The sequence below is a fragment of the Palaemon carinicauda genome, chromosome 15, assembly GCF_036898095.1.
Source record: "Palaemon carinicauda isolate YSFRI2023 chromosome 15, ASM3689809v2, whole genome shotgun sequence".
Classification (NCBI taxonomy): Eukaryota; Metazoa; Arthropoda; class Malacostraca; order Decapoda; family Palaemonidae; genus Palaemon; species Palaemon carinicauda.
This window is the reverse complement of record NC_090739.1, coordinates 133,047,213-133,066,714: the sequence shown is the minus strand read 5'-3', so window position 1 is coordinate 133,066,714 and position 19,502 is coordinate 133,047,213. Positions and strand designations below refer to the sequence as shown.

The 19,502-nt window shown below is 48.5% G+C and overlaps 1 protein-coding gene across 1 annotated transcript in view; it reads right to left on the bottom strand.

The window, feature by feature from the left end:
* Window positions 1-18,998, bottom strand: part of EMC10 (ER membrane protein complex subunit 10) — a 37,002-nt gene extending 18,004 nt beyond the window's left edge. Inside the window, exon 1 of the mRNA XM_068388688.1 lies at window positions 18,852-18,998. Coding sequence (XP_068244789.1) covers window positions 18,852-18,944 — 93 coding nt within the window. The 5' untranslated portion in view covers window positions 18,945-18,998. The remainder of the gene's footprint in view (window positions 1-18,851) is intronic.
* Between the last annotated feature and the right edge of the window lie 504 nt (window positions 18,999-19,502).

The following is a 19,502-nucleotide window of genomic DNA, read 5'->3' as shown; positions in this document are numbered from 1 at the left end:
CACAGATTCACACACTTAAGAACGTCTACTCAGCGATACGCGGTAACAGAGAGTGGACGATCCAGCCCCGCGAGAACTTAGATGCTGCGGGTAGGAGATGCGGGCAAAACACCAATCACAGGCTAGATAACAAAACTTGAGTTCTGATTCGTCATCTATCAGCGCTTGAACCAATCACAACCCGTCTTACAGTACTATGATGCGTTGGTTACCTACTCATAGAAGATGCCCCGCGCATACCGAACGTACGTAGATTAAGTAAATACCGTAATAATAATAAATAATGATAATAATACTGTACAGTAATAATAATAATAATAATAATAATAATAATGATAATAATAATAACAATAATAATTTTATTAACAACAACAACAATAATAATAATAATAATAACAATAATAATAATACAGCTTTACGTACGCTATTTTACGCCTCTTTCTCTCTCTCTCTCTCTCTCTCTCTCTCTCTCTCTCTCTCTCTCTCGTACGCTTATTCGAAATGTGATTTTTGCAACAAAGAATATTATTGGATGCAGTACTACGTACGTATACATACAAAAGATTCATGGAAAAGAAGCACATCCATTACAGTACATACCATTCTAATATGGTATGACTGCATCTGATTTGCGTTTCATGTTCGATTTAATTTTACTACGTACTGTATACAGTACTGAATTATCGTATGATCACATTCTCTTTTCGTGTTTTACTGTATTTCTTTCTGTGCTGAATTATATATCATATGTAATGCAATGAACAATCAGTAAGAACAGATATTACTAATTACAGTATTAATGGAATTACAGGTAACAAAATATCGTATTTGGTTGTCTTCAGATTTCGCGGTATTTTCGAATTTTCCGGAAAATCCACGATATGTATATATATATGGGTTATGGGAAAACCCCGCGAAGTGGTGAATCCGCGATTGTCGAACCGCGAAGTAGCGAGGGTTCACTGTACGAGGAGACTGAAACTTCCGACTCTACCACGAGCCTCCTGGGGGTCCTGGGTCTGGAATTCGGGGTTACCGACTCCATGAAGTCCGGCGGAAGCGTGGCTGATGGTGCCGGGGGTGGATAGGTTATGGGACGACCGTCGAACCATCCTTCGCTGTCCTCCTCCACTCTCAAGGGGGACCTGAAGGTCGTCCTCGGGGGCCCTCCAAACGATGGAGTCGGGGTCCGAAATGCCCGTGGGCTGCTTACCAATGTCCTGGCCACCCCCGGAAGATGTTGCACCTGAAAAACACGTTACAGGCGTGGGGATGAGCACTGAAGCGGGGCCCCCCCCACCCCGGATCCACACTTATGACGGGTCCTGCGGGCACCAGGCCTTCGTCTAAAGCACACACTCCATCCACTTTAGCAGACCCCTCACTTGTCTGCATAGACCCCTTCAACAGAGAATCCCCACATTAGACTCACGGGGAGCGGCAATGGGCCGCTCGCCCGAAACGGACTTACCTAGTCCCCTACCCAGGGTAGAGGAAGGGGAAGGAGAACCTCTCTCCGACAGGACCGAGGGCGAAGTCACCGGCAACAAAAGGCTTGACTTCTTAGGCGACTTCTTAGAAGCCTTCTTCTTTTTCTTGGCGAAAAGAGCCCATTGGAGCTCCGGCCAAGACTCACACTCCGGGCACTTAGACTCCGGGGAACACCTTTTCCCCCGACACGAGGAGCACATGGAATGCGGGTCGACCCCGGTCACCAAGAGCCATGCTCCGCAAGACTTATCCGCTTGAGCCCCGGGACAGCGACGCTGAGGTTCGATGGCAAAAGCGAACACAAACGACACATGGACACAAGGGAAAGGTGAGGAACACAACGGGAATACGTGAGACACAAGGTAAAGGAACACACGGGCACACGTGGGACAAAGGTTGAGAACACAAAGTAATCACGTGGGAACACAATGTGAACGGTCGGGAAAACGAGAGAGAGCGGCGAGATGTTATCTACGCCGCGACCAGAAGCTTAATGGTTGGAAAGCGTGGTCACCCGCGTGACCTGGGTCGCTCCTGGGCGTGTATCCCTTCGCCCTGGAATGCCCTTAACAAATGTAATATCCAGTTGGTACAATATATCTCAATTAGTGCTGTACCTTGTACTGTATTGCACAGTACCTATATATTATTTTTATGAACTACAGAACAATTATTGCTGAACTGTGGAACGTAAGTTGCTATATGAAATGCTTTGAACCCAAAAATTAATGACACAATCTTTTCAGCTTTTGATAGTTGAAATTAAAATCATGTAAGTACTGTACAGTACTGTAATGATTTTAATGATAGAAACATTCCAAATAATTGGGAATAAAGCTATGCTATAAATATTTTTTGGTTAATTTGACAAATTTGGAAGTAATTTGTATTTTTCCTTACTATACAAACCTGAGCTCGTACCTATGGATATAACAAATTCGGAGATAATTTGTATTTTTCCTAACCATACAAACCTTAGCTATTTACATTGGGTTTACCTTTCAGCGTAGCTGAAATGACGAGCCAATAGTTTTTAATGAGGGTTAACTACCCCCGCGCTAGTTAGCGGGGGTAGGGGAAGAGATAGCTTACTACCCCTCCCCCCCCACACCGGTGATTTGCTTCACTTCACTTAGAGGTAGGACTTGACTTGGGGGCCAGGGCTGGCGGGCAAATATGTGTAAATAGCTAAGGTTTGTATGGTTAGGAAAAATACAAATTATCTCCAAATTTGTTATTTGTTCCGTAACCGAAATACAAACCACGCTATTTACATTGGGTGACTTACCCCTTAGGAAAGGTTGAAAGTCCCCAGCCTTACTGACTTTGGTTTTGCCCGGGGACTCCGCCTCCCAGTGAGTAGCACTTGAGAGAACGAGCCCCTGCACCTCACAAGTTCCTTGCTTCGCTAGGAACGAGTGGCCTACATAAGTTGTGTGTGGAGGAAAGTGTGACTCGTCCTATGAAGTTGACCTTGAGACCTTTGAATAGGAATCTAGGATAGGACATTCCCAATACCACCTCGTCAGGGTATGGGGGACGCGACAGTATTAAGCTTAATACTAGGAGCACAAGGAAGCATGGGTTACCTGCAGAGGTCGAGGTCAGCTATGCGAAGACCAGGATGATGCTTCCCCAAGAGAGGGGAGGATGAAGAAAGTAGTAAGGGCCAGACATACTCTTTCATTCACGCACACTAAAACCGGGTAACAACGCCCTCAACCTACTGCTACTTGTCCATAAAGGAGCCTGAGGTTAGACCAGCTGTTGTGCAGCCACCACAGGGCCGATAGAAAACGTATCGAGGCTCCTGTGGGTCACGTCTTGCAGGTAGTGGGCTGCGAAGGTCGTCTGATGCTTCCAGACCCCAGCTTGAAGCACCTGCGTCACAGAGAAGTTTCTCTTGAAGGCCAGGGACGTAGCAACGCCCCTGACGTCGTGTGCCCTCGGGTGACGTGACGGAGGAGGGTCTGGATTCAAGGCGTGGTGGATAACCCTTCGAATCCAAGCCGAGATGGTGTTCCTGGTGACCCTCCTCTTCGTCTTGCTTGTGCTAACAAACAATACTCGCACTTGAGGACGGACTGCAGCTGTTCTCTTCAAGTAGTACCTTAGACACCTCACTGGACATAGTAGCAGCTGGTCTGGGTCGCTTGTTACAGAACGGAGACTCGCGATCCTGAAAGAGTCGAATCGTGGATCCGGCACCCCAGGAATCTGAGTCTTGGCAACAAACTCAGGGACGAACCTGAACGTTACCTCCCCCCATCCCCTTGAATGGGCCATGTCGTACGAGAGACCATGAAGTTCACTAACTCGCTTGGCTGAAGCCAAAGCAAGCAGGAAAGCCGTCTTCCAAGACAGGTGGCGATCAGAGGCCTGGCGTAATGGTTCGAAGGGAGGTCTCTTAAGAGCCCTGAGGACCCGAACCACGTTCCAAGGAGGAGGTCTCACTTCCGACTGGGGGCAGGTAAGCTCATAGCTACGTATGAGTAGAGAGAGTTCTAGCGAGGAAGAAATGTCCACGCCTTTCAGCCTGAAAGCCAAGATTAAGGCTGAGCGATAGCCTTTCACTGCAGAGACAGAAAGGCGCATTTCCTCCCGCAGATATCCGAGGAACTCCGCTATTGCTGGAATAGTGGCATCAAGTGGAGAGATACCACTCCCACGACACCAACCACAAAAGACTCTCCACTTCGCCTGGTAGACTCCCTCAGAGGACTTTCGCAGGTGCCGAGACATTCTCTCCGCAACCTGTTGCGAAAAGCCTCTCTCCGTGAGGAGACGCTGGACAGTCTCCAGGCGTGAAGCCGAAGCGAGGCCACGGCCTTGTGAGGGATGTTGGAGTGGGGTTGTCTGAGAAGCTCCTGTCGTGGAGGAAGTTCTCTCGGGAGCTCCGTCAGGAGCTGCAGAAGGTCCGGAAATCATTCCGCGTGATGCCATAGTGGAGCTACCAGAGACATCGAACAGTTGACCGATAGTCTGGTCCTGTTAAGCACCCTTCTTATCAGACAGAACGGTGGGAAGGCGTACACGTCGATGTTGTCCCACCGTTGCTGGGAAGCATCTTGCTAGAGAGCCTTGGGGTCCGGGACTGGGGAGCAGTACAGAGGCAGCTTGAAATTCAACGCTGTCGCGAACAGGTCCACGGTCGGGGAACCCCACAAAGTCAAGACTTTGTTGGCTATCTGAGGATCCAAAGACCACTCGGTACTCACTATCTGCGAAGCCCTGCTCAGACTGTCGGCGAGCACATTCCTCTTGCCAGGAATGAAGCGAGCTGATAGTGTTATCGAGTGAACTTTGGTCCACCTCAAAATCTCTACTGCAAGATGGGATAGCTGCTGCGAAAAAGTGCCTCCCTGCTTGTTGATATAAGCCACTACCGTGGTGTTGTCGCTCATCACCACCACGGAGTGACCCGCCAGGATCTGTTGGAACTGTTGAAGAGCCAGAAAGACGGCCTTCAACTCTAGCAGGTTGATGTGCAGGCACTTTTCTGATTCTGACCAAAGGCCTGAGGTCCTCTGGTTCAGACGCGTCCGAAAACAGTGTCAATTCCGGGGGGAGGACGAGAAGACTCACTCCCTTTCGCAGGTTCTCGTCGACCAGCCACCACCGCAGGTCCGTCCGTTACAAAGATCCTATCGGGACCTGAACGTCCGGGGAATCGGATCCTTGATTCCACCGGGACTTGAGCCGCCACTGCAGGGATCTCATCCTGAGGCGGCCGTTTGGAACTAGACGAGCCAGGGAGGACAGGTGACCTAAGAGACACAACCACGATTGGGGGGGGAAGTTCCTCTCGCCTGAGGAAGGGTTCCGCCACCCTCCTCAGCCTTGCTATCCTGTCGTCTGATGGAAAGACTTTGTGGAGATTGGTGTCTATCAACATACCTAGATAAACCAGTCGTTGGGACGGCTGCAGAGAGGACTTCTCGAGGTTTACCACGATCCCCAGATCCTGGCAAAGACCCAGAAGCCTGTCTCGGTGCCGAAGAAGGGTCGACTCCGAGTCTGCTAGGATCAGCCAGTCGTCCAGATAACGAAGGAGACGGATGCCGTTCCTGTGCGCCCAAGATGAAATCAGGGTGAACACTCTGGTGAACACCTGAGGTGCTGTAGAAAGACCGAAACACAGCACCTTGAACTGGTAGATCTTGTCGTCTAGGCAGAATCTCAAGTACTTCCTGGAAGATGGATGGATTGGGATCTGGAAGTACGCGTCCTTTAGATCCAGTGTGCACATGAAGTCTAGAGGTCTCACCGCAAGTCTGACCGTGTCCGCTGTCTCCATGATGAACCGAGTTTGCTTGACAAACCCGTTCAGAGCCGAGAGGTCGATGACAGGTCTCCAGCCTCCAGACGCCTTCTTTACAAGAAAGAGTCGACTGAAGAAGCCTGGGGAGCCGTCGTCGACCTCCTGGAGAGCATCCTTCTTGAGCATGGTCTCGACTTCTGCCCGAAGGGCTAGCCCCTTTACCGATCCCATGGCACAGGAGCTCAACGACACTGGATTCACTGTTAGGGGAGGTTGAGATGTTATGAACAGGACGCGATAGCCTTGGCCGATCACAGAAACCGTCCAAGGATCGGCCCCGTGTTGCTGCCACCTGCGCACGCAACGTCGAAGGCATCCCCCCACAGGTGGACACGCGGGGGGATTGCCACTCCTAGTGTTTGCGGCCGCGGCCGCTCCCTCTAGGAGCCTTGCCTCCCCTGGAGGACTTGACCTTGACCTTAGCTGGAAAGGGCTGGGGCTTAGACACCACCTTCTTAGCTGCCCGTGCCTGCTTCGGTGCCTTGCGAGGCTGCTGCTGCTGTTGCTGCGGAGCTGGAGGCTTATAGGGCCCAGCTGTAAGGGCCCTATGGAGGAGGGAGTCCTGGCTAGATTTCCTCCATCTCTCAGCCGTTCGCTCCATATCCTGTGGCTCCAATAGATTCTCCCCAAGGAGGGAAGCATGTCTGAGCCTACAGACATCCACGGCAGGGACCTTCGGGTGGAACTTCTCGGTCACCGCATCGCGCCGCTTCAATACCGAGTTGGCCCACAGGGTGGTGACCTGGTGTGCCAGGAACTCGATGGAGCGGGTGCCCGAGAGTAAGAAGGTCTCCAGGGCCTTCCTATTGGTCTCCTTAGACAAGTCCTCGGAGCACAATAGGATGCCCAGAGTCCCCAGCCATATATCCAGCCACGAAGTGGCCTGCATGGCGCACTTCGCGACCTTCTCATGGCTGAGGATCTCCAACGCCGAGAACGTCACCTGCCGGGCGGAGAGCTTCTCAAGAGGAACTCCCTTAGCCAGCTCTTCTACGGAATGATGGAGAGGAAGAGCGAGACTAGACTCACCCAAAATACCTCCTCTGCTGGAGACGAGGAGGTGGGATGAGTTTGTTCCCGGCAGAGGAACGACTGGAGGAAACAAGAGTCGCGAGTTGGGCATTGGCCCTGGCTCTGGCACTCTTCAACCCCCGAGACCAGGGCAGAGCCGCACTGGTCTTAGGGGCCTTCTGAACATCGAACACCTGGTCCAGGACCGTGTCCTTGCCTTCTCTGGGGGCGATCACGGGGTCCATGAACCCGTTGAGTTGCCTCATCAGGCTCAGAACCTGCCAGAAGGAATGCTCAGACTCCTGCTGGTCTCCTCCTTGCGGACTGGCAGCTAAGTCTCCCGTCCCCGGAATTTCTTCCTGGGGCGAAGCATGGACGTTCTCCCGGGGAGCAGCGGGTTCCTGGCGAATCCTTGAAGACAACTTCGGGATAGTCTTGGAGTCCTTGGGTTCCCTCCTGGGAGGGATACAGGATCCCAACAAAGAGGTTCGGAGAGCACCTTCCGCGCGAGACGATTCTCCTCCATGAGGAGAAGGCTCCCCCCCTTGTGCCGAGGGGGAGACTATCACCTCACTGGACTCGCCCGAGGACGGAAAAGCCTCGTCCACGGGAGAAGGAGAAAACGCCTGCGAAGGGGATGGGGCCTTCCTGACAGACCTCTTAGGAACCAACTTCTCCCTGGGGGAAGTCACCACAAAGTCCACTCCTCTCCTTCTCTTCAGCGGGGGCGAGGCAGTCGTTGGCTTGTGACCTTGATCGGCGAGTGCTGGCTTCATAACCTTCACTAACGCCCGCATCAGAGGACCAAACCAAGTCTACCGCTCCACAGACACAGTGTCCGAAATCCCCACTGGAGGGAAGGGGATCGGGCGATACTTCGGAGTGGACACCACTGGATCTGCCTGAAAAGGAAAAGGGGAAGAAAGTTGCACTGACCTCTCTGAAGTGTCTTCCCTATCCTGCACAAGAGTCCTACGCTTTGGTGGAGGCGATCCTGAGTGCGGTCTGGCGACACATGTTCCTGCTGCTGTCACGGGCTGCGAAATCCGATGCGAACGGTGGTCGCGCGTAGGCGAGCGGGCGTGAGGGCATACAGGCGAACGAGGGCGTGGGCGAGCTGGTGAACAAACGCGTTGGCGCGTCGGCGAGGGAGCACGTTGACGCGCGGGCGAACGAGAACGCTCCGATGACCGCTGACGACGTTGTTCAGGAGACCTGTAGCGCGTGGGAGAGCAATTGCGAGCAGGCGATCGATGGTGCGCTGGTGAACGCTGGCGCGTAGGCGAGCGATGGCGTGTAGGCGACCGATGGCGCGTTGGCGAGCGATGGCGCGCTGGCGAGCGATAGCGCGTAGACCGCGTAGGCGAACGACCGCGCGAGGGCGAGCTAACAGAAGGCGACCCATGTCCTTCCAGATCTTCTGGGCGACGGCGCGATGGAGAACGCTTGCGCGCAGGTGATAGGTCACGCGGGCGGTCTGGAGATCGCCGACAAGCGCTGGGGACCGTTGACGCGCAGGAGATCGCTGACGAGCAGACGAATGTTGATGCGTCTGTGATCGCTGGCGAGCTGGTGATTGCTGGCGAGCAAGAGGGCGACGCGTGGAATCCTGTGAGGGGACAGTCGGCGCGGGGCGCAGAGGCGAACGTTCACGAACGGGCACAGGAACAGGAGGCGTGTGGGCGCGTTTTTTGGAAGAACGCGCTGGAGAACGCGAGTGATGTTGCGCAGGAACAAGCTGACGAACAGGATCGCGATGGCGCTCAGGAGACTGATGGCGCGCAGGGCGCACAACAGGAACTGCAGGATATTCGGAGTCCACAGGAGAGCGCTGGCGAGCAGTGGGGCGATGGTCATCAGGAGCGCACTGACGAACAGGAGAGAGCTGACGGTCAGAAGAGCACTGACGAGCAGGAGAGCGCCTGTGCGCTAACACTGCAGAAGGGCGAGCAGGGGAACGCTGGCGCGCTCAACAGGAACAACAGGCAGAAGGATGTCCTCAGGAGAGCGCTGGCGAGAAGAGGGGCGATCATCAGGAGAGCGCTGGCGAACAGGAGATTGCTGACGAACAGGAGAGCGCTGACGAGCAGGAGAGCGCCTGTGCGCTAACACTGCAGGAGAGCGCCTGTGCGCTAACACTGCATGAGAGCGCCTGTGCGCTAACACTGCAGGAGAGCGCCTGTGCGCTAACACTGCAGAAGGGCGCGCAGGGGAACCCTGACGCGCAAGGGAAGAATCCCTTTGCCCCGAAGGGACCGTTGCCCGTCGGGTGACGAGGTCAGGCTGCTGAACATCTGCACCAGAAAATGAAGGTCTGGAAGGCGTAGGAGACCGATCCCCAGAGAGGTCTAAGGAAGCTGGAGCTGCAGGCTGCTTACGGCGAGGAGAGTCCCCTTCGGAGGAAGGAGGTGAAGATTCAAAAAAGGCGCCTCTTAGCACCCTTATAAGGAAACGGGAGGCCCTTGCGACGCAACGGACGGTGAGCCTTACGGCGAAGGCGACCACGGGGAAGATCGTCAGGACCATCAGTCCTCCGAAGGGGAGTCTCAGTCAAAGCACTCCCCTTAGAGGGAGGCTTGGCAGCAGAAGAGCCCGCGGGACTCCTTTCCCCATTCGGAGGATGTACGGAAGGGGGAGGAGAGCCGTCAGCGCCATCATCCACAACGGTACCTGCAGAGGATTAAGCCGACCCGTCGGAAGCCTCTGTCACCCCGACGTCGACGATAGACAGAGGATCTACCTCTGCTATCACCGGCGACTGCTTAACAGCGGCCCCCAACTGGACAAGGTCAATCAGGGCTACTCTGGAGGGCAGGCCCTTAAGCCACAGGGAAGCCCAAATCTGTAAAAGATCATCGCCAGACAAAGATTCATTAGCAACAACCTCCCCCGGAGGAGGAGGAGGAACCGCCCCGCTATGGGAGGCGACGCCCTCTCTCCCAATCCAAGGTCGGGAAACAGAACTAGGGCCTGCGCTCCCACTCGGCAAACTCTCCTTAGGAGCCGAACGAGGGGGAGCTTCGGAGGAGGTTTGGGCGGCGAAAGAAGTCCCGAGAGCCTTCCTCCTTCAAGGCAACCCCGGAAGGAGAACGGTCTCTCTTGGACTTCTTCTTACGCCGGCGGCCAAACCTCTCCCACTGGGAGGCAGACCACTCCCTGCACTCACTACACGTATTCTCTTTATCACACCGTCGGCTTCGACACTGCGGGCAAAGGGTGTGAGGATCTGTGTCCACCGCCGACATAAAAGTACCACAAGGGCGGCCGGCAATTCCAGGGCACTTGCGCATAGTGACCAATAGGGGTGAGGCCAACTTCAAAACACACACACACAAACTGAAAGAAAAAGCAAAAAAAGATTAAGGCTGTCAACGAGGACGATGGACAGACACGTCTGTTCATCGCCGGAGCCAAAAGTGAAGTGAAGCAAATCACCGGTGTGTGGGGGGGAGGGGTAGCAAGCTATCCCTTCCCCTACCCCCGCTAACTAGCGCGGGGGTAGTTAACCCTCGTTAAAAACCATTGGCTTGTCATTTCAGCTACGCCGAAAGGTAAACCCAATGTAAATCAGAGACTCACATCGGGTAACATCTGCCCTCGACCGACTGTTACTTGTCTTGTAAGGGAGTTGATGTATCTTACACCACTTGTTGAGCGGACGCCACTAACGTCATGAGCTCTGGGTCTACAGTCATGTTGAGGAGCTTGATCCATTGAGCAGTCAATGACCTCCTGAATCCAAGCAGAGATTGTATTGTTTGTGATTCTCCTTTTGACCCTGCCTGTGCTTACAAACAAACATTTAAAATATGGGCAAGCTTCAGATGTGTGCTTGAAATAGCACTTCAGCACTCTCACAGGACACAGTAACAGCTGATCAGAATCATTGTTTACATCACAGATAATTGAAATCCAGAAGAGTCCAAACCTACAGTTGGCTACAGTCGGATTCTGCACCCATCCCCTTGAATGGGCGACATTGTAGGCAAGACCATGCTGACTCTCTTAACCGAGGCAAGATCGAGATAGAAAACAATCTTGACTGTCACATCATGATCGGAGGCTTGACATAGAGGTTTGTAGGGATCTCTTTTCAGGGAAGGTAGTGCTCGTATCACGTTCCAAGGAGGTGGTCTAACTTCCAACTGAAGGAATGTAAGCTCAAAACTCTGTATAAGGAGTGAGAATTACACTGAGAAGGAAATGGAAACTCCATTCAGTCTAAAGCCAAGGGTGAAAGCCAAGTGATAGCCTTTCACTGCCGAGACTGAGTAGTTTTTTCTCTCCCTGAGGTACAGGGAGGGACACATCTATGACACCAACCACAGATGAAAGCATACTTCCTCTGATATGCAGCGAAAGACGAATTACGGAGGTATCCAAAAATCTGTTCCACCACAGCGTGCGGAAACCCTCCCTGTGAGAGGAGATGCTGGATAACCTCCAGTTGAGAAGTCGTAGGGAAGCGACGGCCACATGGAATATTTCTGTCTGTGGCTACCAAAGCAGGTTGTGGAGGGGAGGCAAATTCCTCGGTACCTCTGTGAGCAGTAGTAAAAGGCTGGAGACCTTTCTGCTTGCTGCCACATTGGAGCTATTACGGTTTCCTCAGTAGACATAAGGGGGGAAATGCGTAGATGTCTAGGTTATCCCACGGATGTTGAAGGGCATCATGTAGAGATGCCTGGGGATCTGGCACTGGAGAGTAGTACACAGGAAGTTTCTGGTTGAGAGACGTCACGAACATGTCTATTATCGGCAAACGCAACCAAGTCAGGACTTTGTTGGGTATGCGAGGACGTAAAGACCATTCGGAGCCAACTTCCAGCTCAGTTTGTCCACAGGAATGTTCTTCTTACCAGGAATGAATCAAGCTGACAAGAAGATCAAACTGTCTTCTGTCCATCACATAATTTCTAAGGCTACTTGGCAGAGCAGCTGTGAAAAAGTACATCCCTGTTTGTTTAGATATGCCCAAAGACCATGAGCCCCCCAACATTTGATGCATCTGTGATGAGCATCAAATCTGGGGGAAGGAGAGTAATCTATTCCCTTGAGGCTGGTATCTGCTACCCACCAACTTGAATCACACTTCTACTCTGGCCCTACCAGTACCCGAAAGTCCAGAGGTCTTCAGTTGCCACTGGAGAGACTGAATGCAAAGATAGCCGTTGGGTACCAGACGCTCCAGGGGGGTTAGGTGGCCCAACAGGCGCAGCCACAGGTGTACTTGCAGCAAGCCTTGCAAAAGGAAGGTTCATTCTCCTTCCTAGGGCCTCTTTAATCTGCTTTGAGACAGAAAAACTCTGCATTTTTATGTGTATTTGCATTCCGAGCTATACCAGTTTCTGTACAGGTTGGAAAGAAGAAATTTTTAAATTTATAATGATCCCCAGATCGTGACAAAAAGCGAGAATTCTATCGCGGTGTATAGAAGGTCTTCACTGAGTCTGCAAGAATCAACCAATTGTCCAGATAATGAAGAAAATGAATGCCGTTGGCATGGGCCCAGGTTGAGACTAGGGTGATCACTCTTGAGAACACCTGAGGACAGGCTGAAGCACAGTATCTGAAACTAGTAAATCCTCTCATGAAGAATGAATCTTAGGTACTTCCTTGACACAGGATGAATTGGGATCTGGAAGTACACGTCTTTGAGATCCACTTTAGTGTGATGGCGAATGGACAGTAGCGAGAAGTATGTTGTATTCCTTCTGATCAAGGGAACTACGGGAAGAGGTTGACTAGTAAGTCCGAGTCACGAACTGCTGGCGAATTGCTGATGATTGGTGAATCAGCGGTCTGTGAGCCGATGGTGAGCTAAAGATCAGCAAGCTGACTATGGTCCCTCCTGGTTGGTCAGAGATCAGCAAGCTGAAGATGGGCTGGTCAGAGATCAGCGAGCTGAGTTCAATGATCGAAGAAAGATGAGCTGCCCATCGGTGATCTAGTGATCAGCAAGCTGATGACTGGTTATTGACTAGCAGTCGGTGATTGGAACGCTAGCAATCGGAGATCGTTAGTCATTGGAGGGACTAGAGGTCGGTCAAAGATCAGCATTGAGCTAGCAATTGGCGATCTGGTGATCGGCGACCTAGCGATCAGTAAACCGTGAACTAGCCATCAGCAAACAGTGATCTAGAGATCAGACTGTTGATGCTTTTCTGTTTGCTGACGGTGGTCTGTCAAGGAAAAAAGAAACTTCAGAAGAGACAGGGACCAAGGATTCCCCGTTTCGATTCCCCTTGTAAGATGGAATCTTCGGGATCTTGAATCCTTCTGTGAAGCCTCTTTCCTCTTTCCCCGGTGGCAAAGTTATGCGTTTGCAGGGAGGAATGGGGCAATGGTGACCTGTCTAAAAAGTTTTATTCCCTTTTTCTGCCTATTGCGCCAGTGTGCAGGAGAGTACTGGAGCAATGGCACACAGGATGCTGCTGGTGCTCAATTTCTGCCTGGAGAGCAGGCAAGAGCTGGCGCATTGGATCTGCGAGCACTGGCTCTTTGGCAAGAGCTGGCGCATTGGATCTGCGAGCACTGGCTCTTTGGCAAGAGCTGGCGCATTGGATCTGAGACCGCAACTGCGCAGGAGGGCGCAGGAAAGTGTGGAAGAGCGCTGGCACGCAGTAAGGCACTATGTAGTTTTGTGCAGTCTCCCTAGAATGCGCCGAAGTGTGTGACTGGTGCAAGGGCGGGTGCATTGGCGCACGTGTGAGAGTACTATTGGTGCGTGGAGACTGCTGGGGCGCGCATGTGATAGACCATAGGCGCAGGAGACCGTCGGCGCATGCGCGTGCGGGAGACTGTTGGCGCGGGCGCGCGCAAGAGCATCAGCGCGTGCGCGGAAGACTATAGCCGGGCGTGCGCGGAAGACCGTGGGCGCGCGCGTGGTAGGTTGGCAGGTCAGCTGGCAGGACGATCAGGAACTGGGATGTGCCCTTTGGAAGAGCGGACATCCACCGATGGCAACCGTGAAAGGTCCATAGAAGAGTCCACGGACTAAGCTGCAGCGCAAGGTTGCGCTGGTAGGTATGCTGGTAGGATGATCAGGAACTGATGATGCCCATGAGGGCCAGTGGACCAGCAAGCTGACCTTAGCAGAGTGATCCTCCGAAGAGGTGTCTCTATGAGTGGCCTCTCTCGCGACCAAGAGAGATGAACACTTCGTAGGAGAGACTTGCCTCAGACTGTGCTCCACCCCTGAAGGAAGAGAGAATCAGCAAGGGGGGAGAGTAGTCGAGGCGAAGACAGCAATCGGAGTCTGTGAAGTGGTAGGATCAGCAAGCTGACCTTCAACAGTAGCGATCCTCCAAAGAGGAGTCTCTATGAGTGGCCTCTCTCGCGAACGAGAGAGGTGAACACTTCGTAGAAGAGACTTGATGACGCCCATTAGGGCAGGTGGATCAGCAAGCTGACCTACAATAGTAGCGATCCTCCGAAGAGGAGTCTCTATGAGTGGCCTCTCTCGCGAACGAGAGAGGTGAACACTTTGTAGAAGAGACTTGATGACGCCCATTAGGGCCGGTGGATCAGCAAGCTGACCTTCAACAGTAGCGATCCTCCAAAGAGGAGTCTCTATGAGTGGCCTCTCTCGCGAACGAGAGAGGTGATCACTCCGTAGAAGAGACTTGATGATGCTCATTAGTTGATAACGCTCATTAAAGCCGGTGGATCAGCAAGCTGACCGTCAACAGTAGCAATCCTCCAAAGAGGAGTTTCTATGAGTGGCCTCTCTCGAGAACGAGAGAGGTGAACACTTCGTAGAAGAGACTTGATGACGCCCATTAGGGCAGGTGGATCATCAAGCTGACCTACAATAGTAGCGATCCTCCGAAGAGGAGTCTCTATGAGTGGCCTCTCTCGCGAACGAGAGAGGTGAACACTTTGTAGAAGAGACTTGATGATGCCCATTAGGGCCGGTGGATCAGCAAGCTGACCTTCAACAGTAGCGATCCTCCAAAGAAGTCTCTCTATGAGTGGCCTCTCTCGCGAACAAGAGAGGTGAACACTTCATAAAAGAGACTTGCCTAAGACTGTGCTCCGTCCCTGAAGGAAGAGAGACTCAGCAAGGGGGGAGAGAAGTCTGGGCGAAGGCAGCAACAGCAGTCGGAGATGATGAATTTATTAAGATGTGGAAAGTTCTCCCTCGGAAGGGAGAAACAACCTCACACCTGGGGAGGAAAGTTGTCCAACCCCTGGAGGCGAATCTCCTGGTTAGTGTTCTAAGATGATCTGAAGCGCTGGTCACGTTGTCACGGGCGTACTTCTAAGAGAAGGGATGATGCCTAAGACAACGTCCTCTTAGAGGGACGGCAGTGACAGCAGATTCCCCAGGCATGAACAGAACAGCTCTGCTTCGTCGGTACTCTTAGTCGAATGAAGAAAAAAAAATTGCATAGCTAGCTAGGAGAAAATAAAATTAATTATTTAACAGAAAATCCCCTAAGGAGGATCTCTGAAGAGGAACCCCGAGGGAACAACATAAGTATTGCGCCCTTCCTTCCCCAGTCGATATCCACGGGAGAAGGGGAGAACGGAGTAATTGTAATAAAAAAACAGAATTACAATTATTTAAATCAACTAAGAATATTCACTAATAGTGAGAACCACTGATCGTCCGAAGGGAAGTGTTCCCCACAGAGAAAAGCTGAAAAATTAAAATTACAATTATAATTTCACTAAAAATAATTGAGACAAACAATCGGAAGCGCAACCTAATCCGCGAACGGGGAAAGGTGCTCTTCCCATTAGAACACTACACTGTTGTTGAAAGGTGAACGACCTTGAGAAGAGAAAGACCGTAGTCAATCTCTGAGAGGCCACATTCCCTTCGCTCAGTAATCCATGTTTCCCGTAGGAAAAGGGAAAAGGTGAAGACAATAATTGAATGAAGAGGGTCCAGGCGATGACGATTCCCCTGCGGCAGCCGAGTCAACGGTTACATACTGATGGGAAGACCGATGGACCAGAGAGGGAGAACGAAGTGGAACTGTGCTGTCCTTGTTCCGGTGCTAATGTACGCAAGTGTCGTCGTATATGTATCACCAGCACAGCACAAACACTGAAAATGAAACTTATCACATATCTATACACACATATATATATACATAAACATTAAGAATGTTTTCATATATATATATATATATATATATATATATATATATATATATATATATATATATATATATATATATATATATATATATATATATATATATATATACAGTATATATATATATATATATATATATATATATATATATATATATATATATATATATATATATATATATATATATATATATATATATATATATATATATATATATATATATATATATATATATATATATATATATACAGTATATATATACATACAGTATATATATATATATATATATATATATATATATATATATATATATATATATATATATATATATATATATATATATATATATATATATATATATATATATATATATATATATATATATATATATATATATATATAAGAAAAAGTAAGTTAAATGACAAAAATTAATGGCAGTCCAAAATGGGCGAGGAGGAAGAGCGGAAACAACCGCTCTCCATCCGAGCCAAAAGTAAAGTGAGTAAACCACAAGTGTGTGAACGGGAGTGGTAGCAAGCTACCCCCCCCTGCCCCCGCTAACTAGCGGTGTGGGTACTTAACCCTCGCTAAATTTAAATGGCTCGTTATTTCAGCTCCGCTGAAAGTATAACCCCTAATAAATAGCGTGATTTGTATTCCAGTTACGTATCAAATTATTTATTATACCCTCCATTTTATCTTTCTATTAATCCTTTATACATTTTGTTATTACCTTGTCACGCTCAAATTTAATATAAATACTTACTCTGGACAAGTTTCCCATTCTAGTTCATTCATGTTTACTCTCTGGACTCCATTGTTTTTCCGTTAACCAATCACAAACCCATACGTGTGGAAAGTTTGCACAGGGAAGTTAATATTTCCCGACCCCCTTCCCTTATCTCTTCAAGTGGTCTCCCCATACATCTTCCAACAAACCCTTTTCCGTGGAAACCTTTGTCCAAGTCATGTCTTTGTTAGTTCAAGTGAGGTCTTTTTGCGTATTTTACGATGTGAATTCTTTGATATGTCATCCAATGTTGATAATTTTCTTAAATCTCATAATGTGATACCCCAACGTTTACAGTGTCCCAAGTGCCATTCGTGTCTATCATACAGGAAAGATATTCACGTCTTTTACTGCAATACTGAAACTAAGATAGCTAAGACAGAGAAGAAACGGCGATATAGATATACAACAGAAGTTAAGACATCACAGTCACAACACCCTGGTGACCCACAAGTCGTTGTCCCAGTCATAAAAGCAAGTCATTTATTTCTTTAATTTTAATGTGTTGATTTTACTATTTTTTTTAGCGAGCTTAATGTTTTATTTTCCTGTGAGCGAAGTGAGCCAGTGGAGCAACAAGAACCATTATATTTAGTGTTGCTAATGTTAGTGTAACATTGCTAATGTTAGTGTGTGCAGCTCAACAATACCGTTTGCCAGTACATACGTTCTTGATGTTTTTTGTTTTCAGGTGAGTGAAGCGAGCCCGAATTGGAACAAGACCCATTATATAGGTAGTTGGTTGGCCATGGCACCAGCAGCCCATTGAGATACTACCGCTAGAGAGTTATGGAGTCCTTTGACTGGACAGACAGTACTACATTGGATCCTTCTCTCTGGTTACGGTTCTTCCCCTTTGCCTACACAGACACTGAATAGTCTGGCCTATTCTTTATAGATTCTCCTCTATCCTCATACACCTGACAACACTGAGATTGCCAAACAATTTTTCTTCACCTAAGGGGTTAACTACTGCACTGTAATTGTTCAGTGGCTACTTACCTCTTAGTAAGGGTAGAAGAGACTATTTAGCTATGGTAAGCAGCTCTTCTAGAAGGACACTCCAAAATCAAACCAATGTTCTCTAGTCTTGGGTAGTACCATAGCCTCTATACCATGGTCTTCTACTGTCTTGGGTTAGAGTTCTCTTGCTTGAGGGTACACTCGGGCACACTATTCTATCTACTTTTTCTTGTTTTTTGAAAGTTTTTTATAGTTTATATAGGAAATATTTATTTCAATGTTACTATTCTTTAGAATATTTAATTTTTCCTTGTTTCCTTTCCTCAAAGGGCTATTTTCCCTATTGGGGCTCCTGGGCTTATAGCATCCTGCTTTTCCAGCTAGGGTTATAGCTTAGCATTTAATAATAATAATAATTATAATAATAATAATAATTTAAACATTTTAACAGAAAATATGGAGCCTTTGTATATCAGCGGCCAGTTCCTCCCGTGTGGATTAAAAATGGACATCAACTAGCCTAAAATTTCCCCGTTAACGTAACCTACAAGCCGTGTCCTTACCTACTTACCTAACGGGGGGCTAACGCCCCGCTGCGACCCCCTTACACTGCTGTATTCTAAGTTAGCCGTAAAAAAATATACAGGTGGCCGCTATCATCCATACACCCCGAAAATATGTTTTCCTGTAATGAATAACGTGATTTAACCAGTTTTCACCTTCATTTCAAACTCAACAACAACAACAACCAGTTCGGCTACTTGAAGTTAATCGAACTGGTTGTTCGTTTGTTTGCGGTTGAAATGAATGTCCAATTCCGTTAAATCACGCTATTTACTTCAGGAAAACATTTATTTTCTGTTCAAAATGATACCCTGTACACTTGTAAAACTTTATCAATTTTCCACAACTAGCCAGGCCTAAGCTAACCTAATCCAGTCATCTGGTCCATTAGGCCTTGAACATTCCATACCATGATGTTAGTGGTCATTGCAGCTATTTCAGATATATATTTTCTTATATATTACTCAATTTGTAACCGGCCAGACCAGATTCCGTCTTTAGCCTACCGGTAAGACAAACAGTCCACTTACCTATCCTACAATGGACTGAAAGTTAAATAAGGCTTGGGACCACTAATTTGACGAAAATATCCTATACCTTACCTGAAATGCATTGGCAGCTCCAAATATAAGAAGTAAACAAGCAATAACTCTTATCATTGCTTCTGTTTTGCTCGCCATAATAGCAGAAAACATTTGTGACTTTTCTGTCACTTGGTGTCGTCATCCGGTTCTATTTGTCTCCGGTTCTGTGGTAATAAATAAACCATGTGGATACGTTCGGCATTAAAAACTTCTATATAATTGTAACTATTCTTAATTTTAATAGATTTTTGAAATAGTTTAGCATTATAAGAATAAAATAAAAATATAAGATTTTATGTTTACATCTTAAAATAAGAAAATATTTATTTTTTGGGCAAACTGAAAGGAAAATAACTACCTTTGGATTCAGAAATTTATAGTAAACACATCCCATCTGTTTTGTGTCAAGAGAATATAACGAGTTTACTTGAATTCATATGATCATATCTCATTCAAAACACTCAATGCATAACATCACTATCGTAGAAAAAAAATAAAAAAAAATTTAATTGCATTATGATGATTATTTATAATGATTCCTGGTTTATGATACAAATATATCAAAGATCAACATTTAGTGAGCAACAATCAGATGTATTGAGAATATACTCATGTTTTTAATGAGGGAATTCACTGTTGGAAATCCGACAAAATTCCGTGTAACTATAA